Source organism: Lampetra planeri, chromosome 24 (genome assembly GCF_965212315.1).
Source record: "Lampetra planeri chromosome 24, kcLamPlan1.2.h2, whole genome shotgun sequence".
Taxonomy (NCBI): Eukaryota; Metazoa; Chordata; class Hyperoartia; order Petromyzontiformes; family Petromyzontidae; genus Lampetra; species Lampetra planeri.
In genome coordinates, this window is record NC_136130.1 from 748,341 (window position 1) to 766,865 (window position 18,525).

Below are 18,525 nucleotides of genomic sequence, written 5' to 3' on the forward strand. Positions count from 1 at the left end.
GTTAGCTGATGCAAGTTGCAAGCGAGAATTTCATCATTGCTTGCAGCTGGGGTTGGCATCGTCCCCCACTCCTGATGTCGAGGGTAAATGGGCGAGGTTTAGGACTGTGACTCATGCAGCTGCAATGGCTGCTTTGGGTACGCGGTCCAGACCTCCCCAGAAACCCTGGCTGACAGAGGAGGTGTTCAGGATAGTTGAGAAAAAGCGACAGGCCCACTCTCATCGGCGACAACATCCCACGTCAGAGAATGAGGAGGCTTACCGCAGCCTTCGTTCGGAGGTTCGGAGAGCCGTAAGGCGCTGCAAGGATGGGTGGTGGTCGCGGGTTGCTGAGGAGATGGAGTCTGCCTCAGTGGCCGCGATCACAAATCACTATTTAACTCCATCAAAAAAGTAACCTGCAGCGCCACACCTATTACCATCATTAGGGGAAAAAATGGTGATTCAATCTCCGACCCCCAGGAACAGGTTTTCAGATTTGCTGAGCAATTCTGTGAGGTCCTGGGGGAGGGGAAATCCTTCAGCCAGGAAAATATCATGCCACAAAGTGGGGATAACCCTGCTGAGGCTGCGGTGCCTAAAATATTGGAAGAAGTCACCCCTGTGAGTGGCTGGCTGAGGTGCCATCTGTTGAGGAAGTACTGAAGGCGATCCGGAGTCTGAGACCAGGAAAGGCACCTGGTAGAGATGATCTCCCAAGCGAAATGCTTAGGGAGGGTGGCGTTTGTGCACAGACTGCCCTATATGCTACAGGAGAGGTGAAGGGAATTCCAACAAGACCTACATCTCTGCTTATTGACCTGGTCAAGGCCTATGATACCATCAGTAGGCCTGGGCTCTGGGTTGTTCTTCGTGCTTTCGGAGTCCCTGACCCTCTGCTCACGATCATTAAAGACCTTCATGATGGTGAGCGGGCCCGGGTAAAACTACGTGGCCGGGAGTCAGAGCCTTTCCCTGTACACCTTAGGGTGCGACAGGGATGTCCTCTGGCTCCCACGTTATTTAACATCCATTTTGACCACGTAGTTCGTGAAGCCTTCAATAGCTGTACCGGGGGAATTTCCATTTGGTACAGATATAATGGGAGGCTGATCGATGTCCGGGTGCGATCAAGGGATGGCTCCCTATTGGTCAACCACGTTATGTATGCCGATGATTTGGTAATAGCTCCTCATTCAGAGGAGGAGTTGGAGATGCTGCTGCTGAGACTGGAGCGTGCCACTAAGAGGTGGGGCCTTACCATCAGCCCCACCAAAACTAAGCACCTGCCTGGGTATTTTGTACCATCGGACACTCCACCCCCACAACTCCCAATCGGTGATGGGGCAGTAGTGGAGAGAGTGGAGAGTTTCCCATACCTGGGCAGTGTGCTTATGACCGGCTCCAGTTTAACAGCAGAGGTCTCACTCCGAATCAGTCGAGCGGCAATATATTTTCATCGGTTGCGTAACGCTGTGTGGAAGCTACCTGGTCTGTCGCTCCGCACGAAGCTTCAGGTCTTCTCGGCCACAGTCATTCCCTCCCTTCTCTACACTTGCGAAACGTGGACCCCCCTAATGGAGTACCTTCGTCGGTTGGAAACATTTAGGCTGGCCTGCCTACGATCCATCCTGGGTTTAACCAGGCTGGATTGTGTGAGGAGCTCACAAATCCTTGAAAGATCTGGGCAAGGTTACATCGGTGAGCTCCTCCGGCAGGCAAGGCTGCGTTGGCTGGGTCATGTAGCCCGCATGCCCAGCCACCTCATGCCCAAACAGCTTTTGTTCGGCCAGATTGAGGGGGCTAAACGGGCGCGACTCGGGCTAGAGAAGAGATGGAGTGATGGGGTACAGGAGGACGTGGAGCTGAGTGGACTTGCCGATGACTGGTACCAGCGGTGTAAAGATCGGCCATCGGCCTCTGTGGAGGAGGCTCGTGAAGGACGCTACAGGGCAGTTGGAGGCAGTCGCCCTCCAACAACAACGGATGGCGGAGGAGCGACACTCACAACAACGAGCGGAGCGCCGTGTGGCTAAAGCACAGCAAGTTGGCACAGTAGGGGGCACAGGTGGTGCATCAGCCAGTCATCTCGGTCATTTCAGTCAGTCGTGGAACCTGGGTCTGCCCCGTGACCTCCTGCCAGCGGGCGTTCGACACTTCAAGTGGCCTCAGGGTGCACATGGCCTGGCACAAGCGTCGTGTGGACGTCACCGCCACTTAGTGGCGAATGGCGGTTGTTCTTGTTGTCTACAGACAGGGCACCCAGCACTGCCACTCACTGTATATGTGTGTGTGCAGGGTGGTTCTACAGACAGGACTCCAGCACTGTCACTCACTGTGTGTGTGTGCAGGGTGGTTCTACAGACAGGACACGAGCACTGTCACTCACTGTGTGTGTGTGCAGGGTGGTTCTACGGACACAAGGACACCGTTGTCTGTAATCTTGTCACGGCTCGTGTGGAACAACAGCGTGCACCACCACAGTCCGTGGAACACGGCGCGTATGCAGCTCGCATACAGCTCGTATACAGCTCGCGTGCAGCTCGAGTGCAGCTCGCGTGCAGCTCGCGGACAGCTCGCATACAGCTCTTATCCGGCTCGCGTGCGGCTCGCATGCGGCTCGCATCCGGCGCAGCAGGGCAGGGGTGGTAGCGGCGTGCGTTGTTCGCCAGGAGAGCCTCAGCGAGTCTCTGCTGCTAACGCTGCTACTGTTGCTGCTAACGCCGCTACTACTGCTGCTAACGCTGTTGCTACTGCTGCTGCTAACGTTGCTGCTGCTACTACTGCTGCTACTACTGCTGCTGCTACTACTGCTGCTACTACTGCTGCTACTACTACTACTACTGCTGCTACTGCTGCTAACGCTAACGCTGCTGCTAACGCTGCCGCTTCAAGTCTCCTGTCAACGACACGGTCCGTATTGCCGGTTGCTGCTGTTGTTGTTGTCGAGTTAGTGGGAGGACCCGAGAGAGAACTCGCCCACGCACACCACGGGGTTCACTCCACGTTCCGCACAGACGGCTTCACGCACACCACGAGAGGCTGGGTGGTTCACCAGTCTTGGTGTGAGCCACCAATCCTTGCATCAGACTGGACAGCCTGACACTGAGACAGCGCGAATCCACCACCATCATCAGCAGCAGCAGCACCACCACCCCGAATCCCACCATCATCACGCGGCCAGCGTGAGGAGAGACCCCTTGAGCCCCCCCCCTCACCCCAGGGTCCCCCCCTCGCTCCCAGGGTCCACTTACCCGCAGTGTCGAACCCTCGCGCCCGCTGGGGCAGCGGCAGCAGCAGCAGCAGGAAGAAGGAGAAGAAGGAGACCGTGGACGTCACCACGAGCCCCGTCCGCGGCTCTCGGGGTCCCATCCCGCGTCGAGGGGGTGCGGGACCCTCTCCTCACCCACTTAGCCGGCGATCACCACAGCAGATGACCACAGGAGATGACCACAGGGGATCATCACAGGGGATCATCACAGGGGATCAACACTGGGGGTCACCAGAGGCCTCCCGGGACGCGGCGACGCAGAGAGACGAGATGCGCCCTGCCCCGGGGCCCCGTGTCAAGTGGCGGGGTCTGGGGGGGAGCGCGGGAGGGGAGCCCCCCCCCACGGCTCCGTGACGCGGCCAGACCGCAGGGGCTCGGCACCACCGCCCCCTCCCCTCTCCCCTCCATCCCCTAACCCCACCCCATCCCACTCTCCGTTATCCCCCTCAACCCACCTCTCCCCGGTGCGTTCCACGTGGACTGCGCACACGTAGTACACACACACACGTAGTACACACACACGTAGAACACGTGTGTGCTGTACACACAGACGTGGAACACGCGTGTGCTGTACACACAGAAGTGGAACACGATCGTGCGCGCACTGCTGCACACTGAGATCTCAGGCTATTCATGCAGACAGCGGTCACTACTCAGCACGTTCACGGTTCCAATCGCTGTGTTTTACAGCAGTTAATGCGCACTCAGTGGAACGCATTCTTCTATATGTATTGATCGGAGGTGCGGGACAACAATGCGTGGGACGTGTTTCACGATCATCGGACGCGTGTAGCGTGTAGCGAGTTCATTTGAATGGGGGTGCATTGTTGGTAAACGCGGACAGGCGGAGCGTGGTGGGGAGTCGTGAGGACTGCGGCAACCCCGAGTTATGTAATAGGGAAAGTTCCCGACTTACGAACGGGATCGGTTCCTGAGGTCTGTTTGCAAGTGGATCGGTTTGTAAGTCGGAACACAACAACGATGTGCTGTGTTTAAACGCACATACGGGTCAGTGTTATACATTGCGCAGCCGATGAAAAGATAATGCCACCCGACCGATTCGGAGTGAGACCTCTGCTGTCAAACCGGAGCTGGTCATAAGCACACTGCACAGGTATGGGAAACTCTCCACACTCTCCACAACTGCTCCATCAACAATGAGGAGCTGAGGGAGTGGAGTGTTTGGTGGCACAAAATACCCAGGCAGGTGATTCGTTTTGGTGGGGCTGATGGTAAGACCCCACCTCGTCGTGGCACACTCCAGGTTCAGCAGCAGCGCCTCCTCCTCTGAGTGAGCAGCAATCACCAGATGGTCAGCATACATCACGTGGTTGACGAATTAGGAGCCATCTCTCGACCGCACCCGGGCATCGATCAGCATCGAGTTGTATCTGTACCAGATGGAAATTTCTATAGTCCAGCCACGCACACACGTGCGCACACGCACACTCAGTTTCACGCGCACACAAACGCTCACTTTCACACACACAACAACAACAACCGCCATTCGCCACTAAGTGGCGGTGACGTCACCACGACGCTTGTGCCAGGCCATGTGCACCTTGAGGCGACGAGAAGTGTCGAACACCCGCTGGCAAGAGGTCACGGGGCAGACCCAGGTGCCACGGGTCGACTGACTGAGATGACCGAAACGACTGGCTGATGCACCACCTGTGCCCCCTACTGTGCCAACTTGCTGTGCTTTAGCCACCCGGCGCTCCGCTCGTTGTTGTGAGCGTCGCTCCTCCGCCCTCTGTTGTTGTTGGAGGGCGACTGCCTCCAACTGCCCAGCCGCGTCTTTTACGAGCCTCCTCCACAGAGGCTGATCTTCACACCGCTGGTACCAGTCATCGGCAAGTCCACTCAGATCCACGTCCTCCTGTACCACACCACTCCATCTCTTCTCTAGCCCGTGCCGCGCCCGTTTAGCCCCCTCGATCCGGCCGAACAATAGCTGTTTAGGCATGCGGTGGCTGGGCATGCGGGCTACATGACCCAGCAAACGCAGCCTTGCCTGCCGGAGGAGCTCACCGATGGGACTTTGCCCAGATCTTTCAAGGATTTGTGAGCTCCTCACACAACCCAGCCTGGTTAAACCCAGGATGGATCGTAAGCAGGCCAGCCTAAATGTTTCCAACCGGCGAAGATGCTCCATTATGGGGGTCCACATTTCGCAAGCGTAGAGAAGGGAGGGAAATGACTGTGGCCGAGAAGACCTGAAGCTTCGTGCGGAGCGACAGACCAGGTAGCTTCCACACAGCGTTACGCAACCGATGAAAAGATATTGCCGCTCGACTGATTCGGAGTGAGACCTCTGCTGTTAAACTGGAGCCGGTCATAAGCACACTGCCCAGGTATGGGAAGCTCTCCACTCTCTCCACTACTGCCCCATCACCGATTGGGAGTTGTGGAGGTGGAGTGTCCGATGGTACAAAATACCCAGGCAGGTGCTTAGTTTTGGTGGGGCTGATGGTAAGGCCCCACCTCTTATTGGCACGCTCCAGTCTCAGCAGCAGCGTCTCCAACTCCTCTTCTGAATGAGCAGCTATTACCAAATCATCGGCATACATAACGTGGTTGACCAATAGGGAGCCATCTCTTGATCGCACCCGGGCGTCGATCAGCCTCCCATTATATCTGTACCAAACGGAAAATCCCCCGGTACAGCTATTGAAGGCTTCACGAACTACGCGGTCAAAATAGATGTTAAATAATGTGAGAGCCAGAGGACATTCCTGTCGCACCCCAAGGTGTACAGGGAAAGGCTCTGACTCCCGGCCACGTAGTTTTACCCGGGCCCGCTCACCATCATGAAGGTCCTTAATGATCGTGAGCAGAGGGTCAGGGACTCCGAAAGCACGAAGAACAACCCAGAGCCCAGGCCTACTGATGGTATCATAGGCCTTGACCAGGTCAATAAAGCAGAGGTGTAGGTCTTGTTGGAATTCCCTACACCTCTGCTGTAGCAGACGAACAGAAAATATGGCATCTGTGCAGGACCGCCCTTTCCTGAAACCGCATTGGGGCTCCGCAAGCCCCTCCTCAGCGTACCTAGCAAGGCGATGTTGAATAACCCTTGCCAGGACCTTTCCCGGCACACTGAGGAGTGAGATGCCCCTGTAGTTGTTACAGTCTGTGCGGTCCCCCTTCTTAAAGAGGGGGACCACCAGGGCATCCTTCCAATCCTGCGGAACCCGTCCAGTGGTCAAGACTGTTGTTATGATGTCATGTAGGGCAGTCTGTGCACAAACGCCACCCTCCCTCAGCATTTCGCTTGGGAGATCATCTCTGCCCGGTGCCTTTCCTGGTCTCAGACTCCGGATCGCCTTCAGTACTTCCTCAACAGATGGCACCTCAGTCAGCCACTCACAGGGGGTGACCTCCTCCAATATTTGAGGCACCGCAGCCTCAGCAGGGTTATCCCCACTTTGTGCCATGATGTTTTCCTCGCTGAGGATTTCCCCTCCCCCAGGACCTCACAGAAATGCTCAGCAAATATGCAAACCTGTTCCTGGGGGTCGGAGATTGGATCACCGTTTTTTCCCCTAATGATGGTAATAGGTGTGGTGCTGCAGGTTACTTTTTTGATGGAGTTAAATAGTGATTTGTGATCGCGGGCCACTGAGGAAAACTCTATCTCCTCAGCAACCCGCAACCACCACCCATCCTTGCAGTGCCTTACGGCTCTCCGACCTCCGAGCGAAGGCTGCGGTAAACCTCCTCATTCTCTGACGTGGGATTCTGTAGCCGATGAGAGTGGGCCTGTCGCTTTTTCTCAACTAACCTGAACACCTCCTCTGTCAGCCAGGGTTTCTGGAGAGGTCTGAACCGCGTACCCAAAGCAGCCATTGCAGCTGCATGAGTCACAGTCCTAAACCTCGCCCATTTACCCTCGACATCAGGAGGAGTGGGGGACGATGCCAACCCCAGCTGCAAGCGATGATGAAATTCTCGCTTGAAACTTGCATCAGCTAACTGAGACCAGGCCACTTTTGGTTTGAATTGGGTCCTGGGTGTACACCCACCACCGGAGTGGAAGAATGGCAGGCGCATCTTACAGATGACTAGTCGATGGTCAGAGGGCAAATCAGCTCCACGGAAGGTCCTGGTGTCAAGGACATGGGCTCGCATCCGCTTGTCCGTCACTATGTAGTCCAGCAGATGTTCTTGCTTGGACCCGGCATCCATCCATGATGTTGTGTGGATGCGCCGATGCCGGAAGAGCATGTTGGTAATTAGTCCATGGGCTGCACAAAAATCTAGCAGCCTCCTACCGTTGTTATTGAGCTGATCTGGCCCATTCCTTCCAATCACTCCAGACCAGGTGCCAGCAGCATGACAAACTCGGGCATTGAAGTCACCCAACAAGATGACTCTGTCCCGAGTGGCCACTTTAGCCAGCACCTGTGACAGGTCAAAGAAGGCATCTGACTCATCAGCTTTTCCTGCATCCCTCCACGGATGTTCGTCTTCGGTGGGGGCAGAAGTAACCACGACCACCACTCCTCGCCTCCGGTTGATGGGAAGGCGAGCCCAAAGTATCCTGGGGCCTACAGCTTCCCACACCTCACCGCCACGCTCCCACGCCCCCTTCATTCTTTTGTTCAGAAGAAGAGCCACACCCTGTTGTTTGGCAGTCTCCTGCCCCGAGTGGAGGACTGTCCACCCCTCATGGTGGCAGGAGCCAGAACCGATCCACTGGACCTCCTGAATGCCACAGAGATCCAGGCGGTACCGGTCCAGCTCCCGACAAAGCAGTGGCAGCCTCTCCTCCGCAGTGAGCGTTCGAACATTCCACGTGGCCATCCATAGTGGTTTTATGTTGTTTCTGGAGGAGCCCCGAGGGTGAAGATTCAATCTCCTGGCTCCGCCAATTGGGGTTTGGCCAGGTACAAGCTTATTTGTTACATCTTTATGTTTATATCGTAGTCTCGTGGTAATTAATTGAAGGTGGAGGGGTTACCAGCCCCTCGCACCCGTCCAGAGCCCCCGTTTAGCCACTGTTGTGGTCACAGACGCCATGAGGGGAGAGGCCAATGGGCATTGGCCCTCCCCCCACTGCAATGTCCACGACAGTGTTACCCGTTCGGCACCGCGAGGAGGTAGGGGGTTGTTTTGCTGGACACACACACGTGCACACACACACGCGCACACACACACACGTGCACACACGCGCACACACACACACGTGCACACACTCACACACGCGTGCACACACACACACACGTACACACACACACGTACTCACACACATACACGTGCACACACTCACACACATACACGTGCACACACTCACACACACGTGCACACACACACGTGCACACACGTGCACACACACACACACGTGCACACACGTGCACACACACACACGTGCACACACGTGCACACACACACGTGCACACACACGTGCACACACACACTCCTAGCGGGATGCTGCGACTCATCACATGACGCGGAGGGTTGTCCTGAATACAGAGTTCTGCGGTTCAGTTCACAAGTGCGAGTCCGCCGTTTGTAAGCCAGATGGTTAAAAAAAAATACCTTATGGAAGCTCGTTCATAATTTCGGATGTTCGTAAGTCGTCGACTGCCTGTATCTCCTTCCGCTGACCTTCTGTTGAACAAGGGGTGATACGACGATGCACAGCGAGAGTTCCGAATGGATTCCTGGTCTCGAGTCCTGATGCCGATTACACAATCAGATAAAATGAGGCCACGATAATGACGGTGTCGAATGTTGAGGAGGCCATGCCGCCTGCGTGCGGTCATCCTCAGCCCACAGTTTTATTCTCTTCTTCATGATGATGGCGCCGCATGAGCTGGCTGCTGCCGTGGTCATGTCGCTCACTCTGTTGCCTGCACTCCTCTCTCTCTTCGTCTTAGCTCCCTGTCCTTTCCTTCCATTGCTCCGCTCCGGTCTCCCTGCACTGCAGCCCACGGTATAAATCTCCGCCGCAGCAGCATCAGCGACTCACGACCTCGAGTCCTCCTTTCTGCGCCAGTGGCCAGGACCGTGGCCACTGCCGCAGCGTCATTCCTCCACGGTGGCAGAGGCAGCAGCCCCAAGAGGTTTCTGGGTTATATCGCGTAAATGTAAACGTGTCGTTAAACCCGCCACCACCCAACACAGCCAGTTAGTAAGGTTTGTCACGTCAACAATACATGCCAATCCATTACTAGTTCAGCATACCGGTGTTGGAGAGTAAACCTACAGCATTTATAATGTTGTAACATTGTAAATGTTGTGGGTTTGTAACATTTACAATGTAGTCAATGTTGTGGGTTTGTAACATTTACAGTGTTGTAAATATTGTGGGTTTACTCTCCAACACACCGGTGTGCTGTGCTAGTGTCGTGTAATAGCATCAAAGGAGCCGAGAGCGGGGAGCTCGAGGCTGCCGGTTCTGGGAATGGACTCGTCTCGTCGTCGCTGTCGTCTCGTCGCCGTCGTCGCTTATCGTCTCCACTAGACGTTGCGCTACGAAGGAGAACAGTTGGCTATCTCAGTCGGCGCCGTCAGTGCTAGGCGGCTGAGCTAGTGGAGAGTGTGCGGACGAGGCCGTGGAAGTTGTTAATAAAGTGCCTCCTAGAAACTCCGTCTCTGAGTCGTTGACACTCCACGAGTAACGATTTGGCATGGTTTGTTTACATGACAAACCTTACTAATTAGCTGCGTCGGGTGGTGGCGGATTTAAGATTTAAATTTACGCGATCTAACCCCAAAAAACACCTGATTTGCTTTTTTGTTGCTCTTCTGTAAACGTTGACGAGGCTCTACACAGGGCCCATCTCAAGAGGTTGATGCCGTCACAACTCTGACCTCGTCGCTTTCTATCCTTGTCGCCATCACGCCACCTAACGCCACCTCTTCCTGAAGACACAGGAAATAAGTTGATCGCAAATCGAGCTCAGATACTTTTGTTTTATTCCAAAAATATTTTATTGGCAAACATTTCAGAGCAGTTAGCTATACACACAGTATACCAGTCGGTTTCAAATTATAACCCTAACTTCAAAAGTGAAAAAAGTGAGAGCAATGTATATACAGTGTGCCACACATATCCCTGTCGCTACAACGAGAATAGAAATAACTGTAAACTTGAGAGACTCTTCAATGCAGTAGTATTGACAACTTTTTCAATTTTAGACAACCAAGGTGTTCAACTGTCATGGCACCCAGAAGTTCCTGCCAGCTTACATAATTTTACAAAACGTAAGTAGGAATCTTCCTTTAAAACAGGAAAGAAACAAGAGAGCAGTCGTCCCTGGTGCAGGTTCTGTCAGGCTCCACAAAGCGCATTTGGAGGCCCGAGGCTAAAATAATGGCAGGTGAGGCCTAGCCCTGAGGCCTTGCTTGGCCTTTTCTTGAGGCCCGGGGAAAATGCCCCCCCGCCCCCACAATCTCTGCGGCCCTTGCGGACAATTATGATTAAAACTGTGACAATAACAAAAAAATCTTCGCAAGACAGCCCAGAACTCGGCTCCAGCTCCAAGGCCACGGTCCAGACTCGAGCACATTACGTGTCACGCAACACCTTAAAGCGTATTTTATCAAAAGAGGTACAAAGTAAATCAGATACAAAAAATTAGTAATAAAAATACTGCGGTTATTCCGGTACACAAATTCAGAAGACACTAGAATCCAGTTTTTACGAAAAGGTCGTTTCATATTGCCCAGAATTTAAATATCGAAGAGAGCGAGCAGCACCACCGTGCCGCGGAGGAGGCATCTGGCCCGGATGTCGCGGACACGGGGAGTGAGGGCGGGGCTCGCCGGCGGGTATCCGCGGATGCCAGCGCAGGCCCCCGCACGGCCGTCCGGCTCGGCCACGGCCTTAGGCTTAGGCCTCCTCCGCGGAGCAGTCGATGCCGGCGTAGGTGAAGTTTTCGAACAGAGCCGTGTTGACGTAGGCCTGAGCGGGGCAGAGCAGGGCGGCTGTCAGCTGGACGAACGAGCGAGCGCGCAGGCGGGCGGCAGATTCCCACGGTGTTTATGAAACGCTCGTGGCCGGTTTCACCGAGAGGTGCCGCGCCGATGCCTTGCGAGCGTCTTTCTCACCTTGCGAGCCTCCAGCATGCGGTTGAGCGACACGCACACCTGCGAGAACGGGGGCCGCTCGTTGGGACGATCTCTCCAGCACTGCCTCATCAGCTCATACCTGCGGCACGTCACAACGTCACGTCACACGCGCATGCTGCGGATAGCTTAGGGCATCGCGACATCACAACATCACGTCGCACGGACACTGCGGAAGAGTTCGCGTTTCGCCGAGACTCAGAGACACACCTTTGTGCCGCAAGTCTTGACTTGTCTAAGCCTCAACTTGAAACTCACTGGCACGGCATGCACAACTACTACAGCTCGAGTTCCTGCACGAACATGATATTCTCTGTCCGTCTGCTACACAAGAGGTGTAGGGAATTTCAACAGGACCTACATCTCTGCTTTATTGACCTTCATCAAGGCTTGTGATACCATCAATAGGCCAGGACTCTGGGTTGTTCTTCGTGCTTTCAGGGTCCCTAATCCTCTGCTCACAATAGTTAGGGCTTTCGTGATGGTGGACAGACCCGGGTAAAGCTGCGTGGCTGAGAGTCACAGCAATTCTCTGGTCCCCTTTGGGGTGTGAGAGAGATGTCTTCTAGCTCCTACATTATTTGGCAATGTAATTCAGCTTTCCATGGTTGTACCGGATGATTTCCCATCTGGTACAGATACACAAGAAGCTTGATCAATGCCTGGGTCCGGTCAAGGGATGGCTCCCTATTGGTCAACCGTGTTATGTATGCTGATCATCTGGTCATTGCTGTTCACCCTGAGGAGTTGGAGACTCTGCTGCTGAACCTGGAACGTGCCAGTAGGAGGTGGTGCCTTATCATCTGCCTGGGAATTTTAAGGTCATCAAGTACTCCACCCCAGTAACTTCCTATTAGTGATGAGGTCGTTGGGGAGAAAGTGGATTTCTCATATCTGGGCAGTCTGCTCATGACCAGTTCTGCTTTGGCAGCAGTCTCACTCAGAATCAGTGGAGCGGGCGTTTGCTTTGTGATAATCGACGTCCCGGACACCCTTACGAGATGAGATGTTCCATCTGCAGGGATTGTCCAGGTGAAATATCCCAAGTAATAAATAAACGTTAAACTACGGAGCAAAAAAAAAAGCTCCACTCAACAAAAACTCCACTGTCGCTCATTCCGCCCGAAAACCGCCCCGCGTCTCCGCCGAAATCTCTGGACCCGACATCGAACGCCACGACGTCGCGGGAACCACGCCGGCCGACCGGCGCGACAGTCGAGGAAGTGCGCAACTCACACTTCGTCGTCGCAACTGAGCGGCTTCTCCATGCGGAATCCCTGCGGCAGCTTCTCGTATAGCTCAGCGCACGTCATCCCACAGTACGGCGTGCCTCCTGCAGCCAGCGGTGGGTAGGAGAGCAGGTGGGTGGGAGAGTAAGTGAGCAGGCATGCAGGTGGGCAGGAGGGCAGGTGGGCGGGTGGCCATGGCACGAAGCATCGTCACTTTCAAGTGCAAATCGTCATCAGAATCGTGACAGCCGTGCAGTGAGCGAGGCTGTGCCACGAGCCTCAATGACCACGATGCCATCGCCTCGATGATGTCAGCACTCACCTAAGCTCACGATCTCCCACAGCAGCACCCCAAACGACCACCTGTGAACGGGAGAGAGAGAGGCGTTGGATCGGCGGAGCACCCATGAATCCCCGTGCGGGTCTCCAGCGGGACCCTGGTACCGGCCTGGATTCAGTCTCCAATCTCTGCCTTGAGGCGTTCGGCCCGCGGGGGTTGAGACGCGACGTGTCACCGGCGCGCATGGCCCGGCGCGTGTGTGTGATGCGAGGCACGGCACATGCGGGGGAGGGGGGGTAGTGGGGGGGGCGTTTCACAGACGCAGGCGTTGCGCCGTGCGGACATTGGGGTGACAGAGCGAGCAAGCCTCAGCACATTTGTGCGACCACGGCAGCGGCCAGTTCCGTGTGACCGTGTTCCGTGTGACCATGTTCCGTGTGACCGTGTTCCGTGTGACCGACTCTTTCACACCACTCGCCAGTCTCGCTCGCGCGGGGCGGGCGCGTGGCCGAGCCAGAGCAACCTTAAGCTCAGTCGGCAGTAAAAAATAAAGAATAAACCTGATGCAAGATAAAGCGAGTTCCTGCTCAAATGAGAATTGAGGCATCGACGCTCGTCCCTTGTCCGCAGGACAGAGCTGGTTTCTGGGAGATTTCGCATTCCTATGGAGGCGGAAAGTCTATCCGCAGGACAGCCACTGTTGGAATTCCCGACGATACGGTGCTCATGTGATCCATCCCGGGGGGAGCAGGGTGACGGGCTCTGTGGTGGAACCGCTCGCCCCACCGCCAAGTCCCCCGGAGTCAGACCTCTACAAACGCCGCGTGGCACCGTCACGCCACCGGAATAACGCGCGGGGAACCATCGCGGCACCGAGTCCCCCAACATCCCTCACCAAAAAACATTCAAGATTCCTATGACAAGTTTCCTATATTTACCCTCAATTTACAAAATTATTCCCAAATCAGTCGGGCAGGAATAGAAAGAGGATGTGGACATTTCTATTGCCCCATCACAATGGGCATGGTGAACATATCCGCTCACTATTTTAACCCCTTGGGTAACAGCTGCGGCCGCAGTGCTTAGCACACTGTGCTATGAACCCCGTGACCCGAGTTCACGGCCACAGCCAACACCAGTGGCGATGGATCGATAACTGAACCCCCACATCCCCCTTCACACTGACCAGCGTGGTGAAGTATGGTCATACAACCTCCCCCATGACCGACAACATCGTGGGAAGGTCTTCATTGAGCAGTGGATGTTGTTGTTGTTTTTAGCCAGGTCGTACTCGGCTCACCAACAACACCACCTACTGCCCGTGCTCAGAAGGAACCACGGGGAACTCTCTCAAGTGCGGTGAACCAATTCAACAACAACACTCGCCATCATGAGCAGCAGGCACCATCGGTCCACTGTTGGATGAAGGCTCCTCCCAGAGCCCCCCCCCCCCACTGCCACCCCTCGCTATCCTGCGGCCTCACAATCCGCCCAGCTGCCTGCTGCACACACGAGGAGCCTCCTCGGCTGCCACTTCGGGCGGCCTCCGTCTTTCTCACCGCGGAGACTTTTGTCCCCCGGTGCTGCTCACTGCACGAATGTCGTTTATCTCGTCTGCAGTGTGTCCAGGCCGGGGCGTCTCACGCTCACCTGCACGCTCACCCACGCGGCTCACCCGCGGGGACCCTCAGCCGCCACGTGCGGCCCCAGGTGTGCGCATCGCCGCTACATTTACACCTTCACGGGATCCTCTGCCCCCATCACTGCAGCGAGGCGGCGTGGGGAGGGGGGCTCGGGATGGGGGGGGGGTCACAGCCCCCGGCTCCACGCGCTCGGCGCGGGCGGCGGATTCGAGACTCGCGCGGCCGCAGCAGAAGCAGCACGGCCAAGGCCGCGACAGGAAAAGCTGCCGTGGCCTGGACACTGCAGAACAATCGTGCGGCTGGGAGTGCAGGGCGCAGATAAGAAGTGGGGAATGCAGGAAGCCGCACGGGGGGCGGGGGGAGCGCCACCAGCCCAGACACACACGCGCACAGACATAAACACGCGCACACACACAGACACACACACGCACAGACATAAACAGAGGCGCACACACACGCACAGACACACACGCGCACAGACATAAACACGCGCACACACACGCGCAAACACACGCACAGACACACAGACACACACACGCACAGACATAAACACAGGCGCACACACACGCGCACACACACGCACAGACACACACACACGCGCACAGACATAAACACACGCAGATACACACGCGTGTAAACAGGCGCGCAAACAACGCACAGACACGAAAACAAACACATAAATAAACACAACATACTCTTTGGTTCTTTCGGTAAAGTCACGTATAAGGATAAAATAATAAATGTAAATATTTTCTCTTTATACGTGACTTTACCGAAAGAACCAAAGAGTAATTCCTGCAGTCACGAAAGCTCCAAATTAAACACAACATAGAAATATTCCTCTATATAACCTGCTTGGGCAAGTGTTGTTCGCAAGCACCTATTAAGATGGGCATAGCACACAAGTGGGTGGGTGGCCAGCCCCACGCCCTCTCACGTTTGCCTCACCACACCGGGGTAATAATGTCAAGCTTAGTCCACCTAGAGGAAGCCCAGGACCGGTTCAGATATTCATCACCAATGTTGGCGATGAGCGGGAGTCAAACTTGGGTCACAGCGTTTTTTATCGCAGTCTGGTGGCCACTACGCCACCGCTCCCCCTCACACACCTGTAAACACACAGACACACGTAGAGAGACACACACAGACACACGTAGAGAGACACACACAGACACACGTAGAGATACACACACAGACACACGTAGAGAGACACACACACATACACACGTAGAGAGACACACAGACACACGCAGAGAGACACACACAGACACACGTAGAGCGATACATAGACACACGTAGAGACACACACAGACACACGTAGAGAGACACATACACAGACACACGTAGAGAGACACACACAGACACACGTAGAGAGACACACAGACACACGTAGAGAGACACACACAGACACCCGTAGAGAGACACAGACACACGTAGAGAGACACACACAGACACACGTAGAGAGACACACACAGACACACGTAGAGAGACACACGTAGAGAGACACAGACAGGTAGGAGAGTGCGTGGAGGGGGGTTGAGTGAGATGAAAGGGGAGAAGTAGGAGAGTGTGTGGAGGGGGGTAGAGTGAGATGAGAGGGGAGCGGTAGAAGAGTGCGTGGAGGGGGGTAGAGTGAGATGAGAGGGGAGAGGTAGGAAAGTGCGTGGAGGAAGGTAGAGTGAGATGAGAGGGGAGAGGTAGGAGAGTGCGTGGAGGGGGGTAGAGTGAGATGAGATGGGAGAGGTAGGAGAGTGCGTGGAGGGGATTAGAGAGAGATGAGAGGGGAGAGGTAGGAGAGTGCGTGGAGGGGGGTAGAGTGAGATAAGACGAGAGAGGTAGGAGAGTGCTTGGAGGGGGGTAGAGTGAGATGAGAGGGGAGAGGTAGGAGAGTGCGTGGATGGGAGTAGAGTGAGATGAGAGGGGAGAGGTAGGAGAGTGCGTGGAGGGGGGTAGAGTGAGATGAGAGGTAGGAGAGTGCGTGGAGGGGGTAGAGTTAGATGAGACTAGAGAAGTAGGAGAGTGCGTGGAGGGGGGTAGAGTGAGATGAGAGGGGAGAGGTAGGAGAGTGCGTGGAGGGGGGTAGAGTGAGATGAGAGGGGAGAGGTAGGAGAGTGCATGGAGGGGGGTAGGGTGAGATGAGAGGGGGAGGTAGGGGAGTGCGTGGAGGGGGGTAGAGTGAGATGAGAGGGGAGAAGTAGGAGAGTGCGTCGAGGGGGGTGGAGTGAGATGAGAGGGGAGAGGTAGGGGAGTGCATGGAGGGGGGTAGAGTGAGATGAGAGGGGAGAGGTAGGAGAGTGCGTAGAGGGGAGTAGAGAGAGATGAGAGGGGAGAGGTAGGAGAGTGCGTGGTGGGGGGTAGAGTGAGATGAGAGGGGAGAGGTAGGAGAGTGTGTGGAGGGGGGTAGAGTGAGATGAGACGAGAGAGGTAGGAGAGTGCGTGGAGGGGGGTAGAGTGAGATGAGAGGGGAGAGGTAGGAGAGTGCGTGGAGGTGGGTAGAGTGAGATGAGAAGGGAGAGGTAGGAGAGTGCGTGGAGGGGGGAAGAGTGAGATGAGAGGGAAGAGGTAGGAGAGTGCGTGGAGGGGGGTAGAGTGAGATGAGAGGGGAGATGTAGGAAAGTGCGTGGAGGGGGGTAGAGTTAGATGAGAGGGGAGAGGTAGGAGAGTGCGTGGAGAGGGGTAGAGTGAGATGAGAGGGGAGCGGTAGGAGAGTGTGTGGAGGGGGTAGAGTGAGATGAGAGGGGAGAGGTAGGAGAGTGCGTGGAGGGGGGTAGAGTGAGATGAGAGGGGAGTAGAGAGAGATGAGAGGGGAGAGGTAGGAGAGTGCGTGGAGGGGGGTAGAGTGAGATGAGAGGTAGGAGAGTGCGTGGAGGGGGGTAGAGTGAGATGAGACAAGAGAGGTAGGAGAGTGCCTGGAGGGGGGTAGAGTGAGATGAGAGGGGAGAGGTAGGAGAGTGCGTGGAGGGGGGTAGAGTGAGATGAGAGGGGAGAGGTAGGAGAGTGCATGGAGGGGGGTAGAGTGAGATGAGAGGGGAGAAGTAGGGGAGTGCGTGGAGGGGGGTAGAGTGAGATGAGAGGGGAGAGGTAGGAGAGTGCGTAGATGGGAGTAGAGTGAGATGAGAGGGGAGAGGTAGGAGAGTGCGTGGAGGGGGGTAGAGTGAGATGAGAGGGGAGCGGTAGGAGAGTGTGTGGAGGGGGTAGAGTGAGATGAGAGGGGAGAGGTAGGAGAGTGTGTGGAGGGGGGTAGAGTGAGATGAGAGGAAAGAGGTATGAAAGTGCGTCGAGGGGGGTGGAGTGAGATGAGAGGGGAGAGGTAGGAGAGTGCGTGGAGGGGGGTAGAGTGAGATGAAAGGGGAGAGGTAGGAGAGTGCGTGGAGGGGGGTAGAGTGAGATGAGAGGAAAGAGGTATGAGAGTGCGTCGAGGGGGGTGGAGTGAGATGAGAGGGGAGAGGTAGGAGAGTGCGTCGAGGGGGGTAGAGTAAGATGAGAGGAAAGAGGAATGAGAGTGCGTCGAGGGAGGTGGAGTGAGATGAGAGGGGAGAGGTAGGAGAGTGCGTCGAGGGGGGTGGAGTGAGATGAGAGGGGAGAGGTAGGGGAGTGTGTGGAGGGGGGTAGAGTGAGATGAGAGGGGAGAGGTAGGAGAGTGCGTGGATGGGAGTAGAGTGAGATGAGAGGGGAGATGTAGGAAAGTGCATGGAGGGGGGTAGAGTTAGATGAGAGGGGAGAGGTAGGAGAGTGCGTGGAGAGGGGTAGAGTGAGATGAGAGGGGAGCGGTAGGATAGTGTGTGGAGGGGGTAGAGTGAGATGAGAGGGGAGAGGTAGGAGAGTGCGTGGAGGGGGGTAGAGTGACATGAGAGGGGAGTAGAGAGAGATGAGAGGGGAGAGGTAGGAGAGTGCATGGAGGGGGGTAAAGTGAGATGAGAGGTAAGAGAGTGCGTGGAGGGGGGTAGAGTGAGATGAGACAAGAGAGGTAGGAGAGTGCCTGGAGGGGGGTAGAGTGAGATGAACGGGGAGAGGTAGGAGAGTGCGTGGAGGGGGATAGAGTGAGAT

The 18,525-nt window shown here is 55.6% G+C and overlaps 2 protein-coding genes across 3 annotated transcripts in view; both read right to left on the reverse strand.

The window, feature by feature from the left end:
• MPL (MPL proto-oncogene, thrombopoietin receptor) overlaps nt 1-3,544 on the reverse strand; it is a 44,726-nt gene extending 41,182 nt beyond the window's left edge. The window contains exon 1 of the mRNA XM_078605358.1: nt 3,234-3,544. Within this exon, the coding sequence (XP_078461484.1) occupies nt 3,234-3,351 (118 nt within the window). The 5' untranslated portion in view covers nt 3,352-3,544. The remainder of the gene's footprint in view (nt 1-3,233) is intronic.
• Nucleotides 3,545-10,157: 6,613 nt separating this feature from the next.
• TIE1 (tyrosine kinase with immunoglobulin like and EGF like domains 1) overlaps nt 10,158-18,525 on the reverse strand; it is a 58,602-nt gene continuing 50,234 nt past the window's right edge. For both annotated transcript variants that reach the window (XM_078605360.1, XM_078605359.1), the window contains exons 22-25: nt 12,878-12,918; nt 12,563-12,659; nt 11,309-11,408; nt 10,158-11,162 (exon numbers count right to left, since the gene is read on the reverse strand). In XM_078605360.1, the coding sequence (XP_078461486.1) occupies nt 11,091-11,162; nt 11,309-11,408; nt 12,563-12,659; nt 12,878-12,918 (310 nt within the window). In that variant the 3' untranslated portion in view covers nt 10,158-11,090. The remainder of the gene's footprint in view (nt 11,163-11,308; nt 11,409-12,562; nt 12,660-12,877; nt 12,919-18,525) is intronic.